General features: G+C 49.0%; 1 protein-coding gene across 4 annotated transcripts in view; it reads right to left on the bottom strand.

Annotated features, from left to right (window-relative positions):
- Nucleotides 1–25,564, bottom strand: part of TMEM245 (transmembrane protein 245) — a 142,870-nt gene that overhangs the window by 67,471 nt on the left and 49,835 nt on the right. For all 4 annotated transcript variants that reach the window (XM_075314929.1, XM_075314931.1, XM_075314930.1 and 1 more), the window contains 2 exons: nt 9,899–10,003; nt 9,486–9,568 (listed from right to left, as the gene is read on the bottom strand). In XM_075314929.1, coding sequence (XP_075171044.1) covers nt 9,486–9,568; nt 9,899–10,003 — 188 coding nt within the window. The remainder of the gene's footprint in view (nt 1–9,485; nt 9,569–9,898; nt 10,004–25,564) is intronic.

The raw sequence follows: 25,564 nt of genomic DNA, 5'->3' as shown, positions 1-25,564 counted from the left end.
GCGGTCAGTACTACACTGCACTCAGAGTGGGCAGCCGTGCTCTATGACTGCTCGCTCTGACATGTAGCAGAGCCGGAGGTGTAGCCGCGGGACTTCTCCTGTGGATTATGTCGGAGCTGCAGGGTATTTGGGGGTTAATAAAGTGGTGAAGGAGGAGTGTTTTGTATTTTATTTCAAATAAAGGATTTTTCTCTGTGTGTGTGTTTATTTACTGTCACTTACAGGTTTGTGTGATGCAGGTATCTGATAGAAGCCTGTGCCATCACAAACCTAGAGTTTAGCAGCAGCTATGTGCCCCTGCTATTACCCCGACTGGTACCGCATCATGCCAGCGGGAAGAGCCAGTAGCGCACACTGGTATGGTCGCATGTAACAGATGCGGCATTACCGGATGGCTGCGGGCTGAGGATGTAACAGCCCCCAGCCGGCATTATCTTGGCTGGGGATGAAAATAGAGGGGACCGCACGTGTTTTTTTTTATTTTTACTTTCACCGGAGTCACACATGCGAGGGGTGCACGCGGGTCTGCCATGGCAGCAGCCGGCAAAGCCTCGCACGTGTGACTCTGGGCACTGTATACACATCACAGATACAACGCGACGGCTGGGGCTGCAGCCGAGCGCTATAACTGCAATGCCGAGTGTTTACCACCGTGAACTCAACTGGCCGACAGTGCACTGCTTTCCCCGCCCACCGGCCGTCCTGGCGCCTGTGATTGGTTGCAGATAGCTGACACACTGCCACTCAGGGTGGGGGCGTGTCTAGCTGCAACCAACGCGAGCCGGTGGGCGGGGAAAACAATGAATATTGAATTATCGGCTCCTGAAGGTTACAGCGTGACCCGGAAGGAGTGTGCCGCGATGACAGCGCCTCGGTGAGTATGCCGCGCTCGCTCCCAGCCCCCTAGCCCCTCCACAAACGTTTTTAACCTCCGGATTCCGGTCCCCATTGACTTATATGGGCACCGGATTCCGGAGCGGATCGGACTTATTTTTAAGTCTGTTAACGACCCGCCGACCCCGGATTATTGCCATCCCGCTCAACTCTATTACCGACTCCCCAGCCCTGGTAACGGTTTTGTGCTAGCTAGTGATGTTGCAGTGTGTAAAGGGGCCTTTAGACTTGGAGATCATAGCTGTATCATTACATTTCACACATTGAGAAACCTAAGCAATGGTTGAGATGTGTTTTAGCTCTGCTGTGTTGCTATCTGCTTACCATTGGGAAACCCATACAGATACAAGCACAGGTCACTAATGAAAACTATCTGATAACAGCCACTTGGATACAAAAGTTAACTCATTAGTTAACGTGATTGCCAATATCTCCACAACAAAGAGAAAAGAAGGGAATTTTGTTACTTACCGTAAATTCCTTTTCTTCTAGCTCTTATTGGGAGACCCAGACGATTGGGGTATAGCTACTGCCCTCCGGAGGCCACACAAAGCACTACACTAAAAAGTGCAAGGCCCCTCCCCTTCTGGCTATACCCCCCCGTGGTATCACGGGTTCTCCAGTTTTAGTGCCAAAGCAAGAAGGAGGAAGCCAATAACTGGTTTAAACAAATTAACTCCGAATAACGTCGGAGAACTGAAAAACCGTTCAACATGAACAACATGTGTACCCGCAAACAACCAAGAAATCCCGAAGGACAACAGGGCGGGTGCTGGGTCTCCCAATAAGAGCTAGAAGAAAAGGAATTTACGGTAAGTAACAAAATTCCCTTCTTCTTCAGCGCTCTATTGGGAGACCCAGACGATTGGGACGTCCAAAAGCTGTCCCTGGGTGGGTAAAGAGATACCTCATGTTAGAGCTGCAAAACAGCCCTCCCCTACGGGGATGTCACTGCCGCCTGCAGGACTCTTCTACCTAAGCTGGCATCCGCCGAAGCATAGGTATGCACCTGATAATGTTTGGTGAAAGTGTGCAGACTCGACCAGGTAGCTGCCTGGCACACCTGTTGAGCCGAAGCCTGGTGTCGTAGCGCCCAGGACGCACCCACGGCTCTGGTTGAATGGGCTTTCAGCCCTGAGAGAACCGGAAGCCCTGCAGAACGGTAGGCTTCCAGAATTGGTTCTTTGATCCATCGAGCCAGGGTGGCTTTAGAAGCCTGCAACCTCTTGCGCGTACCAGCGACAAGGGCATCGGAACGGCGTATGGGCGCCGTGCGGGAAATGTAGATTCTGAGTGCTCTCACCAGATCTAGCAAACGTAAACATTCTCATACCGGTGAACCGGATGAGTGCAAAAGGACGGTAAGGAGATATCCTGATTAAGATGAAACGAGGATACGACCTTAGGGAGAAACTCCGGAATGATGCGCAGCACTACCTTGTCCTGGTGAAAACACCAGGAAGGGAGCCTTGGATGACAGAGCTGCCAGCTCAGACACTCGCCGAAGCGATGTGATCGCAACGAGAAACGCCACCTTCTGTGACAGGCGAGAAAAGGAAACTTCCTTCAGAGGCTCGAAAGGCGGCTTCTGGAGAGCAACTAGAACCCTGTTCAGATCCCATGGATCTAACGGCCGCTTGTACGGGGGTACGATATGACAAACCCCCTGCGGGAACGTGCGCACCTTAGAAAGACGTGCTAGACGCTTCTGAAAAAACACGGATAGTGCTGAGACTTGCCCTTTGAGGGAGTCTAGCGACAAGCCCTTTTCTAACTCCTATTGTAGGAAGGAAAGAAAAGTAGGCAATGCAAATGGCCAGGGAGACACTCCCTGAGTAGAGCACCAGATTAAGAAAATCTTCCACGTTCTGTGGTAGATCTTAGCAGACGTGGGCTTCCTAGCCTGTCTCATGGTGGCAACGACCCCTTGGGATAATCCTGAAGACGCTAGGATCCAGGACACAAAGGCCACACAGTCAGGTTCAGGGCCGCAGAATTCCGATGGAGAAAACGGCCCTTGAGACAGTAAGTCTGGTCGGTCTGGTAGTGACCCCGGTCGGCCGACCGTGAGATGCCACAGATCCGGGTACCACGATCTCCTCGGCCAGTCTGGTGCGACGAGTATGACGCGGCTGCAATCGGATCTGATTTTTGCGCAGTACTCTGGGCAAGAGTGCCAGAGGTGGAAACACATATGTGAGCCGGAACTGCGACCAATCTTGCACTAAGGCGTCTGCCGCCAGAGCTCTGTGATCGCGCGATCGTGCCATAAATGCCGGGACCTTGTTGGTGTGCCGAGACGCCATTAGGTCGACGTCCGGCACCCCCCAGCGGCAACAGATTTCCTGAAACACGTCCGGGTGAAGGGACCATTCCCCCGCGTCCATGCCCTGGCGACTGAGGAAGTCTGCTTCCCAGTTTTCTACGCCCGGGATGTGAACTGCGGATATGGTGGATGCTGTGTCCTCCACCCACATGAGGATTCGCCGGACTTCCTGGAAGGCTGCTGACTGCGTGTCCCTCCTTGGTGGTTGATGTATGCCACCGCTGTGGAGATGTCCGACTGGATTCGGATCTGCTCTCCTTCTAGCCACTTCTGGAAAGCTAATAGGGTAAGATACCCTGCCCCGATTTCCAGAACATCGATCTGAAGGGTGGACTCCTGCTGAGTCCACGTCCCCTGAGCCATGTGGCGGAGACAAACTGCTCCCCACCCTGACAGACTCGTATCTGTCGTGACCACTGCCCAGGATGGGGGCTATGACAATGAGGTGGGAATAAGCCACTATTGCAGAGAGTCCTCGGCCGTCAGGGAAAGGGAGACTTCCCGTCCAGGGAGGTTGACTGCCCATCCCATTGGCGGAGAATGTCCCATTGCCGTTGGCGCAGATGAAACTGCGCAAAGAGAACTGCCTCGATGGCTGCCACCATCTTCCTTAGGAAGTGCATGAGGCGCCTTAAGGGGTGCGACTGGCCTTGAAGGAGAGACTGCACCTCTGTCTGCAGTGAACGCTGCTGGTTCAGCGGAAGCTTCACTATGGCTGATAGAGTATGAAACTCCATGCCGAGATACGTTAGTGATTGAGTCGGAGACAGATTTGACCTTGCCAAATTGATGATCCACCCGAAAGTCTGGAGAGTCTCCAGCGTAACATTCAGGCTGCGTTGGCATGCCTCGAGGGAGGGTGCTTTGACGAGTAGATCGTCCAAGTACGGGATCACCGGGTGTCCCTGAGAGTGCAAGACTGCTACCACTGCTGCCATGACCTTGGTGAACACCCGTGGGGCTGTCGCCAGACTGAATGGCAGAGCTACGAACTGAAGATGTTCGTCTCCTATCACAAAACGTAGAAAACGTTGGTGCTCCGTAGCAATTGGCACGTGGAGATAGGCATCTTTGATGTCTGTTGAGGCAAGGAAGTCTCCTCGAGACATTGAGGCAATGACGGACCGGAGGGATCCCATCCGGAACCGCCTGGCGTTCGCATGCTCGTTGAGCAGTTTCAGGACCAGAACAGGACGGAAGGAACCGTCCATTTTTGGAGCCACAAAGAGATTGGAGTACAAACCCTCGCCCTCGTTCCTGAGGGGGGACAGGGATCACCACTCCTTCTGCTCTTAGCGCGTCCACCGCCTACAGCAGGGCATCTGCTCGGTGGAGAGGTGGGGCCGTTCTGAAGAATGGAGTCGGAGGACGAGAACAGAACACTGTCCTGTGCACGTGAGCACAATGTCCGTCACCCACCGGTCTGTGACCTGTGGCAGCTAAATGTCGCCAAAGGCGGGGGAGTCTGCCATCAACCGCGGATGCGGAGAGAGAGAGAGAGAGAGCTGAGAGTCCTGAGGAGACCGCCTTGGTAGCGGTTCCTCCGACTGCCTTCCTTGGGCGAGATTGAGCCCGGCCAGAATCTGAGCCCGTCTGAGGTTTTGTAGCCCTTTTGCACGAGGACAATTGGGACCTGCCGGAGCTTGGGAAGGACCGAAACCTCGACTGTACTTTTAGGACAGTATTAACAGGGTAAGTCGCAGTGCAGACATTGCGGGGTTACGGACGCCTCTGCGGTACAGATGTCCCTGCTCAAGGTCAGCTGCGCAAGAACAGCTGAAAAGGTTAGGTTGCCAATACGGCTGTGGATGCCGGAGCAACCGACACGCCGATAGCCTCCTAGACAGATTTCAACCAGAGTCCATCTGTCTGTGAATGGCATCTTTAAGTGAAGCCCCATCTCCAGTGCAACTATGGCTCTATATGCAAGCCTGGAGATTGGAGAATCCACCTTTGGACCCTGGGTCCAGCGCTGACCACGTCAGGGGAAAAGGGATAACGTGTATCCTAAAAACGTTTGGAGAAGACGCTTATCTGGTAAGCGTGGTGTTCCTGGACTGCTTCTCTGAAGTCAGCGTGGCCAGAAAAAAACTCAATATCTGCGTGAGATACTGAAAAGGAACTTCTCCTGTTCGTCTCCTATCTCCACTGGGGGAGCTGAGGGAGAAAGATCCAACCTTCCATTGATGGACGGTATAGGATCATTCCGTATGGCGTTACCACCCGGTGTATCCGGATTGAGAGCGATGTCAGTATCAAAGCCCTGAAGAGCTGCCTTTTGGTCAAGTAGATTGCCCATGGGTGCAAGTCTCTATATTATGACTACTCCGTCCCTGTCCATGGACAGGGTTGACAGAAGGTTTCTTTGGCCACAACTAGTAGAGCCCCGGCAGACGAAGTGCTAGAGACCCCGGCAGACGACGTGCTACAGGGGAGCATGCACACAATGGGACGGTGTCATGAACAGCATCCCATGTAGTAAAAACAGCACTGAAATCTGTGTTGCTTTTTTGCCGCTGCCGACTAGCTATCTAGAAGTATATAGCCAAGATTGGTGACCGTACATTGCAATGTATAGCATACAGGCATAAAGTACAAAAGACCACTGCAGCACAAGCAATACAAGCAGCATAGAAGCCTGTGCCCTGGCACCCCTGCTCTTCTGCTGCTGTATACTAGTCATCTAAGGGAATATAGCCCAGAAGAGTGACCCTACAGTGCAATGTATAGCATACAAGCACAAGTACAAATGAACACTGCAGCACATGCAATACAAGCAGCATAGAAGCCTGTGCCCTGGCACCCCAGCTCTTCTGCTGCTGTAGACTAGTCATCTCGGGGAATATGGCCCAGAAGAGTGACCATACAGTGCTATGTATAGCATACAAGCACAAGTACAAATGCACAATGCAGCCCATGCAATACAAGCAGCATAGAAAAAAACCTGTGCCCCAGCACCCTTGGTTTTCTGCTGCTGTAGTCTAGCCATTCCAGGAGAATATAGCTAAGACTAGCGACTGTACAGTGCAATGTAAAGCATATAAGCATAAACACAAATGAACACCTCAGTCGTGCAATACAAGCAGCCTAGAAAGCCTGTGCCTTAGCACACCTGCTTTCCTGCTGCTGATGTGTCGCTCCCTAAGCGGGCATATAGCGACCTATGCAGTAAAAAACAACACATGTACACACTGCAGTTATATCGTGGTCAGCACTATGTGCCTCTTACCGCCCGCCTATAAGCGGGTGTATGGTCGCCACCGTCCTGCCTTGGTGCCGAAAGTCCGAGCTCGGACTGCAGTAATGGCTGCCGGCTTCTTCCCCAGCTCGTGTGAGGAGGGGCGGGCCGTGGGCGTGCCCCAAGTCAGAGCGGGAATCCGGCGTCCGACAGTGTGCAGTGAGAGGGCTGGAGCATGTAAATAAGGCTCCAGCCCTCGGCGCTGCTGATTGCTCAGCGTCTGTCCCCTTCCCTGAGTGACAGGGAGGGGGCGGGAACGAAGCGGCACTAGGCCGCAGAAGCCGGGGACTGGATTTATAAGCGCCGCCGCCGTAAAAGCGCGGTCGGCGCCCAGTCCCCGGCGAACTACAAGTCCCAGCCGCGCCGCCGCTCCCGGAGCGTCCGGCGCGGTAGTTCCCAAAACACAAAGTCACTCAGCAAAGCTGCAGTGACTGTAACCCTTTACTGTCCCCGGCGCACTAGCACACCCAGCAAGTCTGGAGTGTGCTGTGCCTGTGTGTACGGGGACACAGAGTACCTGTAATGGTGCAGGGCCATGTCCCTGAACGGTACTCCAGCTCCGTATCCAGCAGGTTCAAATGGGTCTGTGGATGGAGCCCGGCGTCAGAGCTTTGAGGCCGGCAGGATCCCACTTCCTCAGAGCCCCCCAGGGGGATGTGGAAGGAAAGCAGCATGTGGGCTCCAGCCTCCGTACCAGCAATAGGTACCTCAACCTTACAACACCATCAACGGGTGAGAAGGGAGCATGCTGGGGGCCCTATATGGGCCCTCTTTTCTTCCATCCGAAATAGTCAGCAGCTGCTGCTGACTAAAATCTGTGGAGCTATGCGTGGATGTCTGACCTCCTTCGCACAAAGCTTGAAAACTGGAGAACCCGTGATACCACGGGGGGGTATAGCCAGAAGGGGAGGGGCCTTGCACTTTTTAGTGTAGTGCTTTGTGTGGCCTCCGGAGCGCAGTAGCTATACCCCAATCGTCTGGGTCTCCCAATAGAGCGCTGAAGAAATAATGTTTTATTCCACTCTGCAGCCACTGTATCCATTCAACAAGAAAAATGTGGTTAGGGTTGACTGCTACTGGACAACTCTTGCTAATCAATTCACATCAATCGGGGCCCTAAATTATTTATGCAGGGGTAATCCAATAATGGACAATCCCGTTAACCAATGACATATCGGTATGTCATTGCTAGCATCATCGTGTGTAATGTGGCACAGCTATAGCGCTCCTGCCACACACCATGGATGCTAGCTATGTTAATTATCCTCCATCTTTTCAAACAGCACTGGCTGGAGATGAGCTTCAATCACTGCTGTAAACCATTTACAGATCTATCCAAAAATACTTTCATAGTGACCGAATCTTCATAATTATTCCTCTGCATGCCACTATTAGGGCTGATTAATGGTTTGCACCTTTTGTTGAACCCTCTGTATTTGCTCTCATGAAGTCTTCTCTTTATGGCAGACTTAGATACTGAAAACCCCACTACCTGGAGAGTGTTCTTCATTTGGGTGGATGATGTGAAAGATTTTCTTCAGCATGGAAAAGATTCTACAACTATCCACCACTGTTGTCTTCCATGGACATGCAGACCTTTTTGAGTTCCCAAGCTCACTAGTGAGCTCTTCATTTTGCACAAAGTACCAAACGGTTGATCTGACCACTCCTAATATTTCTGCTGTCTGATGGATGTCTTCCTTTTTTCAGCCTAATGATGGTCTGTTTCGTTTCTATTGAGAGATCCTTTCATCACATGTTGTGGGTTCACTGCAACACCTTCCAAATGCAAATACCACATCTGGAATCAGTTCCAGACCATTCATCTGCTTAACTGATGATGGATTAATGAAGGAATAGCCCATGCAGCCCAATAGCAGAGAGGTAGAGACGGGTTTTTAAATATGCCGCGCCAATGATCACTGATCAGAAAGATAGGACTAATATATCTTTATTTTGCACAGGTCGACGCGTTTCTGGAGGCTCAGCTCCCTTCCTCAGGACCATCAGGCACAAGAAAACATCAAACCTGATTTGATGTTTTCTTGTGCCTGACAGTCCTGAGGAAGGGAGCTGAGCCTCCAGAAACGCGTCGACCTGTGCAAAATAAAGATACAATAATCCTATCTTTCTGATCGGTGATCATTAGCGCGGCATATGAAAAACCCGTCTCTACCTCTCTCTGCTATCTGCCGCTTGGGTTGCTGCTGCCGTGATCAGGATTTTCATGCTTTTACAGTAGTTGTGACTTTCACAACTCCATCTGGTGAGTAGTACTGCTCTTTGATCGCACACTATATATATTAGGGTAAGACCCTATTGCGCTTTTTTTCCACAGCTTCTTCACCTGCATGCAGCCCAATAAAGAGATTTTGAGATAACTGTCCAATTACGTTTGGTCTCTTGAAAAAGAGGCAACTAAATATTAATGAGCTGTAATTCCTAAACCCTTACTAAAACTAGAATGCAAACAACCTCATAATAGCCCATATTGATTGCATAACTGCATCTAATATGTTTTGGTAAACAGCCAAAATGACAAAACTTGTGTCACTGTTCAAATATTTCTGTATCTATCTGTAAATGTTGCTTTCAATCTGCAACATACATAAGAAATCAGAGATTGAGGTACTAAGGGTACTAAAAAAAGAAAGTGAAAAACTAAATGTTTTAAAATCATCACACAGCTCAATCATTGGAAAACTAAAAATGTAACAGGTCTTGATAAAGGTGACAAATAAAATCTCTGCAAGTTTGGTATTGTCATAATTGTACTGACCAGAAGAGTCATGCTTCTAGATTATAGCACAGAATGAATGCCATAAGGAAAAAAAAACACATGGTATCATTGCCATGTTTCCACTACAAAACCACAAGTCAGCCACCAAAGAATATGCCCTAATACAGCTAACGTGCAGAAAAGTGAAAAAAAAAAGGTTATGGCTCTTAGAAGGAAGGAAAGGAAATAATGCAATTGGAAAACAGAATATCGTCCGGTTCCTAGTTAATGTATAGACAGCTCCTTACTTTGCCCATTCTGGATGATTAGACACAGTGTCGTTAATTAGATTGCTGGTTACTTCAATGATATGCACACTTTCCTCATGTACCTGGGGAAAAGTATTAGAAGCAATTAATAAAAAAATGAATAAATTAAAAAGGTACAAACTGTATAAATAAGTTATACTACTATAGGGTTAGAGTTGAACAGTATTCTTCATAGTGGTAAGGCTTTTTTTTTTTTTTTTCTTTTTAGTAAGTAGTTACAAACAATGACAAGATCTGATTTATTTGTATAAAAAAACAAAACAAAACCCCAAACAATAAAAAGTGACTGAATTCAATACACAAAGAAATTAATGTCCTTCAAAAAGGAAATGTTTGCACAGGTAGCATTTTTTTCTTTGGGACCCCTCATAGGAGAAAAAGTTGAACGTTACCTTTGCTGTTAGGAGTAAGGCTAGAAGCAGAGTGCCGATGACAAGCAGGAATATGATAAATATGCTTATTATTTTATCAAGTGTTTTCTCCAACCAAATAATCATCTGCAGAAACGGGGGAAAAACAGGCGATTCAATGATTTTCCACAATTTTTGCTATGCATTACAGACAAGCATATTCCAAAGCAGTACACAAAAGACAAGCATCACTGAAAATAGCTGCTGGGCCACAACTAGAGACAATGGGTGACATTTACTAGGCTGAATGCACCCGAATTATTACTCAATTTTTGCCAAAAACTTGATTGTCATGTCTTGAACTAGAGTCATCATGTGTTCGGTTCTTTTCTTGCCACTAGCAATATGAGCCAAGTCTATCACAGTGCGTCACTGATACGTTTGGGACATCTTCTAACCGCACGGTCTAGTTTTAAGCTAAGTTTAAGTTAATAATCTAAATAAAACTGCCCCATTATTTCAGATGAAACTGATGCTGTATATGTAGTCATACTTTTAGTAATCTACTTATTTACATCCCACACAGAGGTGTCCATTCTAGTGTATCTGCACAAGAGGAATATTTAGCAAACAAAAATTCTCCAAGCACCAATAACACATGGCCAGAAATATGCCAAAAAAAGGGAAGGTTATGGCAAGAAATATTTCTCCCAGAGATCTATAATGTGAAAACTACTCCCTCAGACCACAGCAATAACAACAAGAAAATTAGAGTAACAGATCCACTGATATTAATAGGTTCAGAAAATAATAATTCAGAAAAAATACCATAAAATACAGAAAATGAATCAAGTATGAAAAGCAATAATGTGGAAAAGGTTTTTACATAGTGGAAAAGTCAGACATAAATCCCGCTGATAAGGGAGGGGAGTCTAGGGAGGAAAATACTCATCCAAATCATGGGGCAGAAGGTAAAAGATATAAGTGAGATGTAACATCGATATATATTCATATTCTATTAAAGAGATATCAAAAAATCCTACTCAGTAAATATAGAAGGAATCACAGCAAAAGCTTAACCATGGTGGATGAGGGAAATCCTCCCAGAGACTCCTAGCAACCCAAACTGCGTTTCGCCTGGTGGCTTTCTCAAGGGAAATAGAATGTGAATATTTGCAGTAATTTTCCGAACCTGTGGGGAGGCCCATGGTTATTGTGCCCCCCCAGCCTAAAAATTAGCAGCTTGCAGCCGCCCAGGATCCTATTGTGAGGATAGGCTTGGCTGCCAGTAGACGCCAGGTGGCACGTACAGGGCAGTGTCCATGACTGTAGCAGCTGACCCCAGGACAGGTACAGTCTCTGGTGCAGACAGGTGCAGCCGTAAAAGCTGATGCAGACAGGAAGGTTGGTACTGATGGTATGGCAGATAATGACAGGCATAGGAAGACGGGCACAGGGACAGTTTACAGGGACAGGATAAATGGGTAACTGAAACTAAATAAGTTGCTCAGGCACCTCCCCTAAGGGAAGGATGTCTTAAGTACCTAGTGCCTCTCAGCCATAAGCGGAGAGACATTTCGGGTAATAGTGCACTGACTCTTTAAGAGCAGGGAAGTCCCCAAGAGCAGAAGGTAAAAACATGGACACAGCTGTGGGGAGGCGGGGGAGGACGCAGTCCGACCACAGGGGCGAGTATGTCGGTGTCCCTGTAGGGATGCTGGTGTTACATACAGATGCTGTGACATTTGAAACGTGTAGAGGAATAATTTGATATTTTTGGGGGCAATGCTGTACACTAAAGAATATTTATAATAAAAAAAGTTTGTAAGTCTATAAAGCTAGACTCTTGTTTATACTAATGCACGTCTTGGCAGAAACAGACCTGTGCTTGAGACTGCAATTTGAATTAAACATCACGGTGAGTTGGTTTAACCCTTTTTTCTCTATTTTGCACCTGAGATAATGCCAACAGTGTGTAAAGCTGTCATCAGCGCAGAAGGGGTATACGAAGATTGATCTAAGGTTCAACACATATTCTGGTTTGTTTCACACGTTTCTTTACTTCTTGATTCCATGTGTTCCGTTATTGCTTTGCTGCCTTTCAGTCTCAATCTAATATTAGTGCACATTCCACTAAGGCTCCTTTCACACATCAGTTTTTTTCCATCAGGCACAATCCAGAAAAAAACGGATAAATCGGACCCGGCGCCGGATCAGTTTTATCCCCATTGATTTGTATTAGCGCCGGATTGTGCCTGATGGCCTTGCGTTGCATCCTGCTTTTGCCGGATCCGTCGTAATTGGCTAATGCGGCGGCCGGATGGAACGTCTCTTGTAACTTTTTTTTGTCACTGACAAAAAAACGCATCGCGCCGGACCCGGCGCGATCCGGTGTAATTTACAATGGAAGCCTATAGACGCCGGATCCGGCGTAATGCGGCAAAAAACGGATGCGGCTGCCGGATACGTTTTTGTAAACTGAGCATGCTTTAATGTATTGAAAAAAACGGATCCAGCAAAAAAAAAAAAACGGATGAAACTGATTCAAAAACGGATGCGCTGGATCACTTTTTTGAAGGATCAGGTATACCAGAACCGTCAAAAAAAAAGGATCAGGCGCATCAGTTTTTGCATATTCTGCGCCGGATCCGTTGCATCAGGCACACGCCTGATGCCAAAAAACTGATGTGTGAAAGTAGCCTAAGACAAGGAAACCCATTGCATGAACTTTTGACTGCCCTGTATATATTTATTTTGCAACAAAATCAGGGGAAAAGTGTTAAGGCCCTGTGCACTCTTGCTGGTTTTTACCGCGGATTTCCTGCATGTTTCGCTGCATGTTATGTTCATAACATCTCTGCAGTGAATCACCAGCAAATCCTATGGGAAAAAAAATGCTGTGCGCACTAAGCGGATTTTGACAGGTGCATGTTTTGCTGCGGGATTCCCGCAGCAAAAACAATTGCATGTCACTTCTTTTCCGCACGTCGCTGCGGAATTTCACTCCATTGACTCCATTGCAATGTAATCGTCAAATCCCGCAGGGAATAACCAGGCAGCAAATTCTGTGCGGTTCATTGCGTTTTCCTGCGTTATTCCCCGCGGTATTTCGCGGTTTCGGGACATAATGCTCATCGCTGCCTGCGGTTTGCAGGGATGTGATGTCATTATGACTGGAAGAGGAAGCGGAGCAGAGAGTAAACACACACACAGACATAGAACACACACACATCGCACTCACACACAGACATGGACATATAGAATACACATACAAATCAAACTGACATATAGAAAAAAAAAAAAAAAACACTTGGGCTCTGTCGTATTTTTACCATCCAGCCGAGGTAAGCACACAGCGGCGACCCGGTATTCTCAGGCTGGGGAGGGCGAGGGCCAGGGTTAATGCCCCCCACCCCCCTCCCGCAGCCAAGAATATCAGCCCGCAGCTGCCCCGGGACTGTCGCATCCATTATGCGGCAGTACCGGAGTGTCCCCGGCTCTTCCTGTTGCCGTGATGCGGTGGCAATAAGTGTAATATAAGGAGTTAATGGCAGCGGATCGCCGCCACTAAGTCCAGGCTTGATCATGGCAGCGTCTATGTGACAGCTGACATGATCAACCCGTAAGTGAAAAAAAACACACACACACCGAAAAATCCTTTATTTTAAATAAATTACAAAAAAACCTCTGTTTCACCCCTTTATTAACCCCTCCCAAACACACAGCTCCAGCGTAATCCACGTCCTGCGATGCTTGCATTCAGCCGCGACTGACACACAGCGCTGAATGCAGCCTCGCAACGAGACAGACTGCAGAGAGGTAACCACAGGGCATTTCCCACGGTCAGTAATGTGAACAACACATTACCGCTCGGGAGAAATGCAGCGTGTGCTCACAGGGACTCTATCCCTCTATCTATTCTTCTGTCTATTTATTTATCTATTATCTATCTCAGAAGGAAATTACTTTTTTTCTCAATGTGCTTTATTGCATTGAATGCATTAAAACACATGTACCAACCCGCACGTGGCAAAACTGCGGCAATACCGCGAACAATACCGCAGCAAACCGCATGCGGTTTTCGTATGCGGTTTGCCGCGGTTTTTTACCAGGGGTGCGGTAAACTTTCAGACCCTGCGGAATTTTCTTAAGAAAATTCCGTTTTCCAGTGCGCACAGGGCCTTAAGGTGTGTACATTTCCCTTAGCTTCCAGTCTGATACTTTGTATATAAACCAGACAGCAGTTTGGTAGCAGGAACTGTGCAATTCTCTGCTCCATGGAGTCACTGCAGGTGTTGGTTATCACCTGCAATGGTCAGGTGTAGTTTAAAAAGGAAGAGTCCACAAGGTGATGACTTTCACTCTGTACTCCGAAAATATGTTGTGAGTGCAGCTTGTTTGGTCAGGAGCTGTGCAGTGTGACATCTGTGTGTCGTCCGTGTGACACAGACAGGAATTAGATGTCTTCAAGAAATCAGAGACTTGTGTTAAAGATGTTCAAAGATGATTGATAGTGTTATGGATATATTACAGCTATTAGCCAAATAATTGAGATAAAAAGACGTGGGTCCCCTTCACCACCCCCCCCCCCCATTTGCCATCCATAGGATATGTACAGGAAAAAAAACACATGACATTGAAATTGATCGGGTTTTTTTGTTAGACTTGTGCATAGATATAGTGCACAACTTTCTATTTAACCAAATACATAATTAAATGGAAAATAAACATAGGATTGCCCCTTTTTAGATCATCAGTAAAGGTAAGAAAGACATCTTCGGGCTGATATTATCAGGCTGGGAAAGTCTATGGTTTTAGGGTCCTCACCACAATACCAGCCAGAAGACACCCCAGAAGTGGTGCATCACATTAGATGCTCCAATTCTGGCGTTGTGCCCTTTACCTTCCGATTCCCCTGATGCAGTGGCAATCCGTGTGACATGTACCGGAAAAGAAGGGAATTTTGTTTACTTACCGTAAATTCCTTTTCTTCTAGCTCCAATTGGGAGACCCAGACAATTGGGTGTATAGGCTATGCCTCCGGAGGCCGCACAAAGTATTACACTAAAAGTGTAAAGCCCCTCCCCTTCTGCCTATACACCCCCCGTGCTCCCACGGGCTCCTCAGTTTTGGTGCAAAAGCAAGAAGGAGGAAAAGAATTATAACTGGTTTAAAGTAAAATCAATCCGAAGGAATATCGGAGAACTGAAACCATTCAACATGAACAACATGTGTACACACAAAAAAACAGGGGCGGGTGCTGGGTCTCCCAATTGGAGCTAGAAGAAAAGGAATTTACGGTAAGTAAACAAAATTCCCTTCTTCTTTGTCGCTCCATTGGGAGACCCAGACAATTGGGACGTCCAAAAGCAGTCCCTGGGTGGGTAAAATAATACCTCGTGATAGAGCCGTAAAACGGCCCCTTCCTACAGGTGGGCAACCGCCGCCTGAAGGACTCGTCTACCTAGGCTGGCATCCGCCGAAGCATAGGTATGCACCTGATAGTGTTTCGTGAAAGTGTGCAGGCTCGACCAGGTAGCCGCCTGACACACCTGCTGAGCCGTAGCCTGGTGCCTCAAAGCCCAGGACGCACCCACGGCTCTGGTAGAATGGGCCTTCAGCCCTGAGGGAACCGGAAGCCCAGCAGAACGGTAAGCTTCGAGAATTGGTTCCTTGATCCACCGAGCCAGGGTTGATTTGGAAGCCTGTGACCCTTTACGCTGGCCAGCGACAAGGACAAAGAGTGCATCCGAGCGGCGCAGGGGCGCCGTCCGAGAAATGTAGAGCCTGAGTGCTCTCACCAGATCTAACAAGTGCAAATCCTTTTCACATTGGTGAACCGGATGAGGACAAAAAGAAGGTAAGGAGATATCCTGATTGAGGTGAAAGGGGGATACCACTTTAGGGAGAAATTCCGGAACCGGAAGCAGAACCACCTTGTCCTGGTGAAACACCAGGAAAGGGGCTTTGCATGACAGCGCTGCTAGCTCAGACACTCTCCGAAGTGAAGTGACTGCTACTAGAAAAACCACTTTCTGCGAAAGGCGTGAGAGAGAAATATCTCTCATTGGCTCGAATGGTGGTTTCTGAAGAACCATCAGCACCTTGTTCAGATCCCAGGGTTCTAACGGCCGCTTGTAAGGAGGAACGATGTGACAAACCCCCTGCAGGAACGTGCGTACCTGTGGAAGTCTGGCTAGGCGCTTCTGGAAAAACACAGAGAGCGCTGAGACTTGTCCCTTAAGGGAGCCGAGCGACAAACCCTTTTCCAGTCCAGATTGAAGGAAGGACAGAAAAGTGGGCAAGGCAAAAGGCCAGGGAGAAAAACCCTGAGCAGAGCACCACGACAGGAAAATTTTCCACGTCCTGTGGTAGATCTTGGCGGACGTTGGTTTCCTAGCCTGTCTCATAGTGGCAATGACGTCTTGAGATAACCCTGAAGACGCTAGGATCCAGGACTCAATGGCCACACAGTCAGGTTGAGGGCCGCAGAATTCAGATGGAAAAACGGCCCTTGAGATAGCAAGTCTGGTCGGTCTGGTAGTGCCCACGGTTGGCCGACCGTGAGATGCCACAGATCCGGGTACCACGACCGCCTCGGCCAGTCTGGAGCGACGAGGATGACGCGGCGGCAGTCGGCCCTGATTTTGCGTAACACTCTGGGCAACAGTGCCAACGGAGGAAACACATAAGGGAGCTGAAACTGCGACCAATCCTTTTTTTTTTAAATCAGGTTCATTTTTATTTAACATCAAAATTATACAACACATAAAATAATTCCCTCCATAGAAATATCACAGAAAGGGAAAAAACCTTTAGTCAATAAGAAAAACCACACAAATAACATAATAAACAATGCACCCGCAGTCCACGTCTCATTTCAATATGGGTCTCAAAGTGCATATTATTTCCCAATATATTCTCCATAGTATAGCTTACCCAGCATCATTATGACATTATATATATATACACATATACATACACGCACGCACGCACGCACACACATATACATGCACACACATATACATGCACACACATATACATGCACACACCTTCCAGCAGTACGCATATCACCCTATTTGAGGAAATTTGTTAACCGGTCAGAAGGAGAAGGACCTAGTCGCTCGCACTGTCCTGCAGTAACGCCGAGGAGGGAAGGCCTGGGGTATCCAACCATGCCCCCCAGATCTTATAGAACTTTTTCAATGCATTTCTTTTAAGGTATACTCCTCTCTCCAGTCGAAGTATAGCGTTTACTCTTTCCCTAAAATCCCCGATGACCGGAGGCGCTGGGTCCAACCAGTGGTAGGCCAACAGTTTCCTAGCCTGGTACAAGAGACGTGTAATACCGACCATTACCGGCGAACTCAAGTCCACCCCCCCCTCCAGTAGACCCAGGATACATATAATAGGTCTTGGCTGTAGACGGATATTGAAAACTTGTCTAACCAAATCTAGTACTGCCCTCCAGTAATCTTCAATGTTCCCACAGGACCACATCATATGCATCAGATTCGCACCTTCCTGTCCGCACCTAGGACACAGATCATCCATCCTAACTCCCATCTTATGCAATAGACTAGGTGTCCTATATACTCTATGTAACAGGAATAGCTGTGACAGTCGTTGGCCTTCAGATACAGCAAGGCTTGGAGTCTGAGACAGGACCTCACCCCACTGTTCCTCTGTCATAGGGCCTAGGTCCCTCTCCCACTTCTCTCTAGCCTGCAAAGGGAATTTGTCGAGGTGTCTAGATAACATCACTGTATACAACCTAGAAATAATACCATAGGAGCGATCAGATGTCAACAATTCAGTAAGAGTGTGATTCCGCTCTATCCTAATGTCCATACGACGTGTCTGTGTCTCATAGGCATGACGGAGCTGCAGGTATTGGTAAAAGGAACTGTGCGGTATCCCAAACTCAGCTTGAAGCTGGTCAAATCTTTTAAGTATATTATTCTGAAGAATCTGAGACACCTGATGCACCCCCCTGCTCACCCACATTCTCCAACCCGGGAGTCTCTGCAGCTCCGCCAGTCCACGATTATGCCATAAGGGCCAGTACTCAGTCATTCCTGATATTCCCAGCAACTGCTTCCCTCTATCCCACACCTTGTACATCAATGATAATGTTGGATATAATGTTCCTCCTCTGGGTGAGTATCCTGCATCCAAAAAAGCCACTGGGTGTCCCCATTCTGCAAGGCCCCTCACCAATTTGCCCCCAGCGTCATATGCCTCATCCTTTCCCCACCCCCTGAAGTGCTGCATCTGTGCCGCAACATAATAAACCCACGGGTTGGGGACTGCCAGACCCCCATCCTCCTTCCCTCTCTGCAGGGTCTCAAGGCGGATTCTAGCCTGCTGCTTTTGCCACAAGAGTTCCCGAAACAAAGTGTTGATTTTACGGAAAAATTTCCAGTGGATCCATATTGGGGCGTTGTGGAGAAGATACAGAAGTTTGGGCATTAGTACCATTTTTAGTAGATTAGCACGGCCAATAAGGGACAGTGGGAGTCGACACCAGGCATCTATCTTGTTCCTAAACTGAGCCAACACTGGTTCCAGATTTTGAGAGTAGTAATCACGCGGTCGGGCACTAACCACAATCCCCAGGTATTTAAATTTATCCACCGTCGGAATTGGCAGCCCCAGAGTACTAAAATTAGATGGGAGTGGATCTATAGGGAGCAGGGCCGATTTCTTCCAGTTTATTAGGAGTCCCGAGCGCCTACCAAATTCTATAATAATATTTATTGCTGGGCCCACCGATGTCCCCACCTCCCTGAGATACAGCAACAAATCGTCCGCATAGAGGGAAACCTTATGCTCCAGACCGCCTATCTCAAACCCCTTTACGCCAGCGGATGCACGAAGCATAGCCGCCAATGGCTCAATTGCCGCTGCAAATAGTAATGGAGAGAGAGGACAGCCCTGTCTCGTGCCCCTTGCCAAATTAAAAGACGAGGAGGTACAACGATTAACTCGAATCCTGGCCCTCGGAGAGGCATATAACAATTTGACCCAGCCAATAAATCTGGAGCCAAGACCCAATTTCTCCAAAACTACCCATAGGAAATTCCATTCAATACTGTCAAAGGCTTTGGCTGCATCTAATGACAGGACTGCTCTATCCTTGTTTTTCCCCTCAGAACTTAGCTGTATCCCCAGGAATAAACGTCGCAAATTAATGGAAGTAGATTTATTGGGGATGAATCCAGTCTGATCCTCGTGGATCACTGACGTGATCACCCGGGACAATCTGTTAGCTAGAATTTTAGCGATTAATTTAATATCTAATGTAAGCAGCGAGATTGGGCGATAGGAGTCAGGCGCGGTCGGATCTTTCCCGGGTTTTAAAATCAGAACAATAATAGCCTCCCTCATGGATGCAGGGAGGGATCCCTTCTCCTCAGCATCTCTGAACACATCCAAGAGTCTTGGCAGCAGCAGATGGGTATATAATTTGTAGAATTCACCCGGGAGTCCGTCCGCACCTGGGGCCTTTTCATTTTGGATTTGACCGAGCGCCTCCTCCAGGTCTATATCTCTATTCAGGGATTCTCTCTCACTATCTGACAGACTGGGGAGAGTGATCTCCTCCACAAAGTCCCGCAGTTCCTCATCCCCATAATGCGATTTAGAGGAGTATAATTGAGTGTAATACTGTTGCATGACCTCCACAATCCTCCCGCTGTCCCTCACCTCCTCTCCAGTGTCAAGTTTCAATTTGGTGATATAGGTCAATCCCTCCTGCGCCCTAGCAATTGTAGCCAAGAGATGTCCCACACTCTCCCCCTCCGTAAAGTACCGCTGCTTAAGGAAAAAGCGTTTGTTAGTGGCCAAAAAAGTCATATGGTCTCTCAGAGCTCTCTGTGCCCTCTCTAAGTCCCGCTTGGCATCATCTGTAGGGTTAGATATAAGAAGTCGTTCTGCATCACCTAAAGTGTCCGTCAGATACTTAGTGCGCTCTCTTGTTTTCGCCTTTCGGGTGCAAATTTCCCTAATATATGTCCCACGAACATACGCCTTCATTGCGTCCCACACTATATGTTTAGATGCCGTACCGTCATTTGTCACAAAATATTCCCGTATAGTGTCAGTCAGAGTGCCCCCTATCAGTTGTATCCAAAAAGGGTTGAGCCGCCAAGGTATCCCCGCCAGCCGGTCTGGGTCCCCAAGCCTTAGACGGACCTGTAGTGGGGAGTGGTCAGACACCCCCCTGGCCAGGTACGTGACTGAAGCTACACAAGGCAGTAGCTGAGCATTTCCAATGGCCAGGTCAATCCGGGACAGTGAATGATGAGAACTAGAATAGCATGAATACTGCCGGACCTGCGGGTTTCTAATACGCCAAATATCAACATATCCCACCTCCTCCATCAGTCTGGCAAGGGATGTAGCTGCCGCCCCCACTGAGATATTCCCTGTATGTAACTTATCCCAATACGGGTGCAAGTAATTATTATAGTCTCCTACTAATAGGGTGGGGACCTCAGGGAGGGAAGCAACAAAATTGAGGATACGTTTCAATGGTTCCCCTGTGTATGGCGGCGGAATATAAATTGCAACTAGAACACAGCGCACATTATGAAGGACACAGTAAAGACATACAAATCTACCCTCCTGATCCACAGAAGCTTTAAGACACTCAAACGGCACTGTCCTGTGTATCAGGACACTCACCCCCCTGGAATGTGTGGTATATACAGAGTGATACTCATGGGCTATCCATTTTTTGTGAAGCAAGTGGAGCCGCTCCTTCACCAAGTGCGTTTCTGATAAGAATATTATGTCTGGCTTAAGCTGCTGTAGAAACAGAAAAACTGCACATCTTTTAGTGGCTTCACCCAATCCTCGCACATTCCAGGCCACTATATTAACCTCCTTCGCCATAAGGGTGAGTGCACATATGTAACAGCAGGGGGCAGCAAGCGGGGACCCCCGGACCCATCTGCAGCAGTTCCCATAGATGAGCATAGACCAAACAGGTGCATAAAACAAAAAGGTCAAACAACATAAAAACATACACAGTAAACCAGGACATTCCTCTCAAACAGAGGGAAGTGGGGCTAAACATAACCCAAAGAGCACATAACGGTTTAAATTCCTGAACAGTCATCAACTGCATAGTAACCTATCTGGGTGGCTCCTGCCGACCGTCCATAAGTGTTCCAGCTGGGAAACATAGCACGTTCACCTCAGCAAGTCCAACAGCAAGGAATCCGCAATAATCCTCAGCGGTGATTTCTGCGCAGTCCTTTTTCATTGGTATCGAGCCATGCGGCTGCATCCTTTGGAGTGTCAAAAAACTTTGTCCCACCATCCGCCGCCACCCGCAGCCTGGTAGGGTATAACATTGAGTAAGAGATCTGCAGCTGCCTCAGGCGTTTTTTGACATCAATAAATTGCGCTCTCCTCTGCTGGATTTCAGTGGAAAAATCCGGGTACAGTGAGACCTTATGGCCGTCAATAGCCAGATCCTTAATCTCCCGGGCTCTGCGGAGCGCAGTGTCCCTGTCCCTGAAGTGCAGTAGCTTGAGGAGGATAGGACGAGGGGGTGCCCCTGGTGGTGGGGGTCTAGTGGGGACCCTATGTGCCCGCTCAATAGTGAAGAAAGGAGAAAACAGATCCATACCCAAAGTCTTGGGGAGCCACATTTCAAAAAAAGCTACTGGATTATTGCCTTCTGCCTTTTCTGGGACCCCGACCAGTCGGAGATTGCTTCTGCGGGATCTGTTTTCTAGATCGTCCACCTTAGCCCTAAGCAATGAGATATTGTGGATTGCTCTGCCAAGGTCCCGAGTCAGAGGGGGAAGCTTATCCTCTGTGGCACTGACCCGGTCTTCCAGGGCCCCCACCCGTACATTGACCCCCTGCAACTCGTGCCTGATAGATGAAATGTCCATTTTAATTCCTCCCATCTGTATGTTCAAAGTGGCTAGCATATTGTTGCAGGTGTTTACTGCTGCAAGCACATCACTGAGGGTGGGCTCTGCTCTCCCAGGATCTGTGTTTTCATCTGCAGCTCTAAGGTCCCCCTGCTCCACATTACTGGCAGCAGCCAACATACTCACAGCTCCCTGCTGCTCTTCCTCCTCCATCAGTTCTTGTCCTGGGATCTGTAGCTCCTCCACGCTGAGGTCAGACTGCTTAACAGCTCCAGGTATCTCAGGCTGATCTCGTGCAAACTTGCTGAGGCGAGCTATTGCATCAGACGCCCTGCCCCCACCTGAAGCTCCAGCGTCCATGAGTGTGGCCTGTGTCCAGCGCTTCTTATCAGCCCGAGTTCTGGTCATATCACTCAGGTCTTTGAAGCCCCCTCAATCTAGGAGAGGTCACCACTCCAGGAAAGCAGTAAAACAAACTTTAACCCCAGCTGGACAGGATTATACAGGAGTTTTTTGCAGGAGCTCTCTCTACACAGGTCTTCCTCACATGCTGCTCAGGCCACGCCCCCCCGAAACTGCGACCAATCCTGAACTAAGGCGTCTGCCGCCAGAGCTCTGGGATCTTGAGACCGTGCCATGAACGTCGGTACCTTGTTGTTGTGCCGGGACGCCATGAGGTCGACGTCCGGCATCCCCCAGCGGCAACAGATCTCCTGAAACACGTCCGGGTGAAGGGACCATTCCCCTGCGTCCATGCCCTGGCGACTGAGATAATCTGCTTCCCAGTTTTCCACGCCTGGGATGTGAACTGCAGAGATGGTGGAGGCCGTGGCTTCCACCCACATCAAAATCCACCGGACTTCCTGGAAGGCTTGCCGACTGCGTGTGCCGCCTTGGTGGTTGATGTATGCCACCGCTGTGGAATTGTCCGACTGAATTCGGATCTGCTTGCCTTCCAGCCACTGCTGGAACGCTTTCAGGGCAAGATACACTACCCGTATTTCCAGAACATTGATCTGAAGCGAGGACTCTTGCTGGGTCCATGTACCCTGAGCCCTGTGGTGGAGAAAAACCGCTCCCCACCCTGACAGACTCGCGTCTGTCGTGACCACCTCCCAGGATGGGGGTAGGAAGGATTTCCCCTTCGATAATGAAGTGGGAAGAAGCCACCACCGAAGGGAAGCTTTGGTCGCCTGAGAGAGGGAGACGTTCCTGTCGAGGGACGTCGGCTTCCTGTCCCATTTGCGTAGGATGTCCCATTGAAGAGGACGCAGGTGAAACTGCGCGAAAGGGACTGCCTCCATTGCTGCCACCATCTTCCCCAGGAAGTGCATGAGGCGCCTCAAGGGGTGTGACTGGCCTTGAAGGAGAGATTGTACCCCTTTATGTAGTGACCGCTGCTTGATCAGCGGAAGCTTCACTATCGCTGAGAGGGTATGAAACTCCATGCCAAGGTATGTCAGCGATTGGGCCGGTGTCAGATTTGACTTTAGAAAATTGATGATCCACCCGAAACTCTGGAGAGTCTCCAGGGTAGCGTAGAGGCTGTGTAGGCATGCCTCTTGAGAGGGTGCCTTGATCAACAGATCGTCCAAGTACGGGATCACCGAGTGACCCTGAGAGTGGAGGACCGCTACTACAGTAGCCATAACCTTGGTGAAAACCCGTGGGGCTGTTGCCAAGCCGAACGGCAGTGCCACGAACTGCAGGTGTTCGTTTTCTATGGCGAAGCGCAAGAAGCGCTGGTGCTCTGGAGCAATCGGTACGTGGAGATAAGCATCTTTGATATCGATCGATGCAAGGAAATCTCCTTGGGACATTGAGGCGATGACGGAGCGGAGGGATTCCATCCGGAACCGCCTGGTCTTTACGTGTTTGTTGAGAAGTTTCAGGTCCAGGACAGGACGGAAAGACCCGTCCTTCTTTGGGACCACAAACAAGTTGGAGTAAAAACCGTGGCCCTGTTGCTGAAGAGGAACAGGGACCACCACTCCTTCTGCCTTCAGAGTGCCCAGCGCCTGCAGAAGAGCCTCGGCTCGCTCGGGAGGCGGGGATGACCTGAAGAATCGAGTCGGGGGACGAGAGGTGAACTCTATTTTGTAACCGTGAGACAGAATGTCTCTCACCCAACGGTCTTTTACCCGTGGCAGCCAGCTGTCGCAAAAGCGGGAGAGCCTGCCACCGACCGAGGATGCGGAGTGAGGAGGCCGAAAGTCATGAGGAAGCCGCCTTGGTAGCGGCACCTCCGGTGGTCTTTTTAGGACGTGACTTAGACCGCCATGCATCAGAGTTCCTTTGATCTTTCTCAGGCCTTTTGGACGAGGAGAATTGGGACCTGCCCGCGCCCCGAAAGGACCGAAACCTCGACTGCCCCCTCCTCTGTTGGGGTATGTTCGGTTTGGGCTGGGGTAAGGATGTATCCTTTCCCTTGGATTGTTTGATGATTTCATCCAAATGCTCGCCAAACAATCGGTCGCCAGAAATTGGCAAACTGGTTAAGCGCTTTTTGGAAGCAGAATCTGCCTTCCATTCCCGTAGCCACAAGGCCCTGCGTAGTACCACCGAATTGGCGGCTGCAACCGCCGTACGGCTCGCAGAGTCCAGGACAGCATTAATAGCGTAAGACGCAAATGCCGACGTCTGAGTGGTTATGGACGCCACCTGTGGCGCGGACGTGCGTGTGGCTGCGTCAATTTGCGCTTGACCTACTGAGATAGCTTGTAGCGCCCATACGGCTGCGAATGCTGGGGCAAAAGAAGCGCCGATAGCTTCATAGATGGATTTCAACCAGAGCTCCATCTGCCTGTCAGTGGCATCTTTGAGTGACGCCCCATCTTCCACTGCAAGTATGGATCTAGCTGCCAGTCTGGAGATTGGAGGATCCACTTTGGGACACTGAGCCCAACTTTTGACCACGTCAGGGGGAAAGGGATAACGTGTATCCTTAAGGCGCTTAGAAAAACGCTTATCTGGACAAGCATGGTGATTCTGGACTGCCTCTCTGAAATCAGAGTGGTCCAGAAACATACTCGGTGTACGCTTGGGAAACCTGAAACGGAATTTCTCCTGCTGAGAAGCCGACTCCTCCGCCGGAGGAGCTGAGGGAGAAATATCCAGCATTAGATTGATGGACGCAATAAGATCGTTCACTATGGCGTCCCCGTCAGGAGTATCAAGATTGAGAGCAGCCTCAGGATCAGAATCCTGATCAACTGTCTCCGCTTCATCAACCAGAGATTCCCCCCTCTGAGACCCTGCACAATATGATGATGTCGAGGGAAATTCTAAGCGAGCTCGCTTAGTCGGCCTGGGGCTGGGGTCTGTGTCAGAACCCTCAGCCTGGGACCCATGAGATACCCCGGGAGGACATTGTTGGTCCAACTGAGGTGGGCCAGGGAACAAAGATTCAACAGAGTCCCTGTGCTGAGATACCGGCCTGGACTGCAAGGCTTCTAGTATCTTAGCCATAGTCTCAGAGTTTTGCAAACTCCGTCCCCGTCACCTGGACAGTGTCAGCAGGTGGCTCCCCCTGGGCCCCTCTTAGCAGAGGCTCTGGCTGAGTAAGTGCCACAGGGGCCGAACAGTGCACACAATGAGGGTCAGTGGAACCTGCCGGTAGCGGGGTCGTACATGCGGCGCAGGCAGCATAAAAAGCCTGTGTTTTGGCACCCCTGCCTTTCGTGGGCGCCATGCTATTATCTTCCCTGAGCAACACAATAGGGTATATAGCCAGAAATCAACTGTGCACTATACAGTGTAAAATATATATATATATACCATAAACATATAATGTTACACTACTGCACAATGGGGC

Source organism: Anomaloglossus baeobatrachus, chromosome 6 (genome assembly GCF_048569485.1).
Source record: "Anomaloglossus baeobatrachus isolate aAnoBae1 chromosome 6, aAnoBae1.hap1, whole genome shotgun sequence".
Classification (NCBI taxonomy): Eukaryota; Metazoa; Chordata; class Amphibia; order Anura; family Aromobatidae; genus Anomaloglossus; species Anomaloglossus baeobatrachus.
The sequence above is the reverse complement of the archived record's forward strand: the minus strand, read 5'-3'. Positions and strand labels throughout refer to the sequence as shown.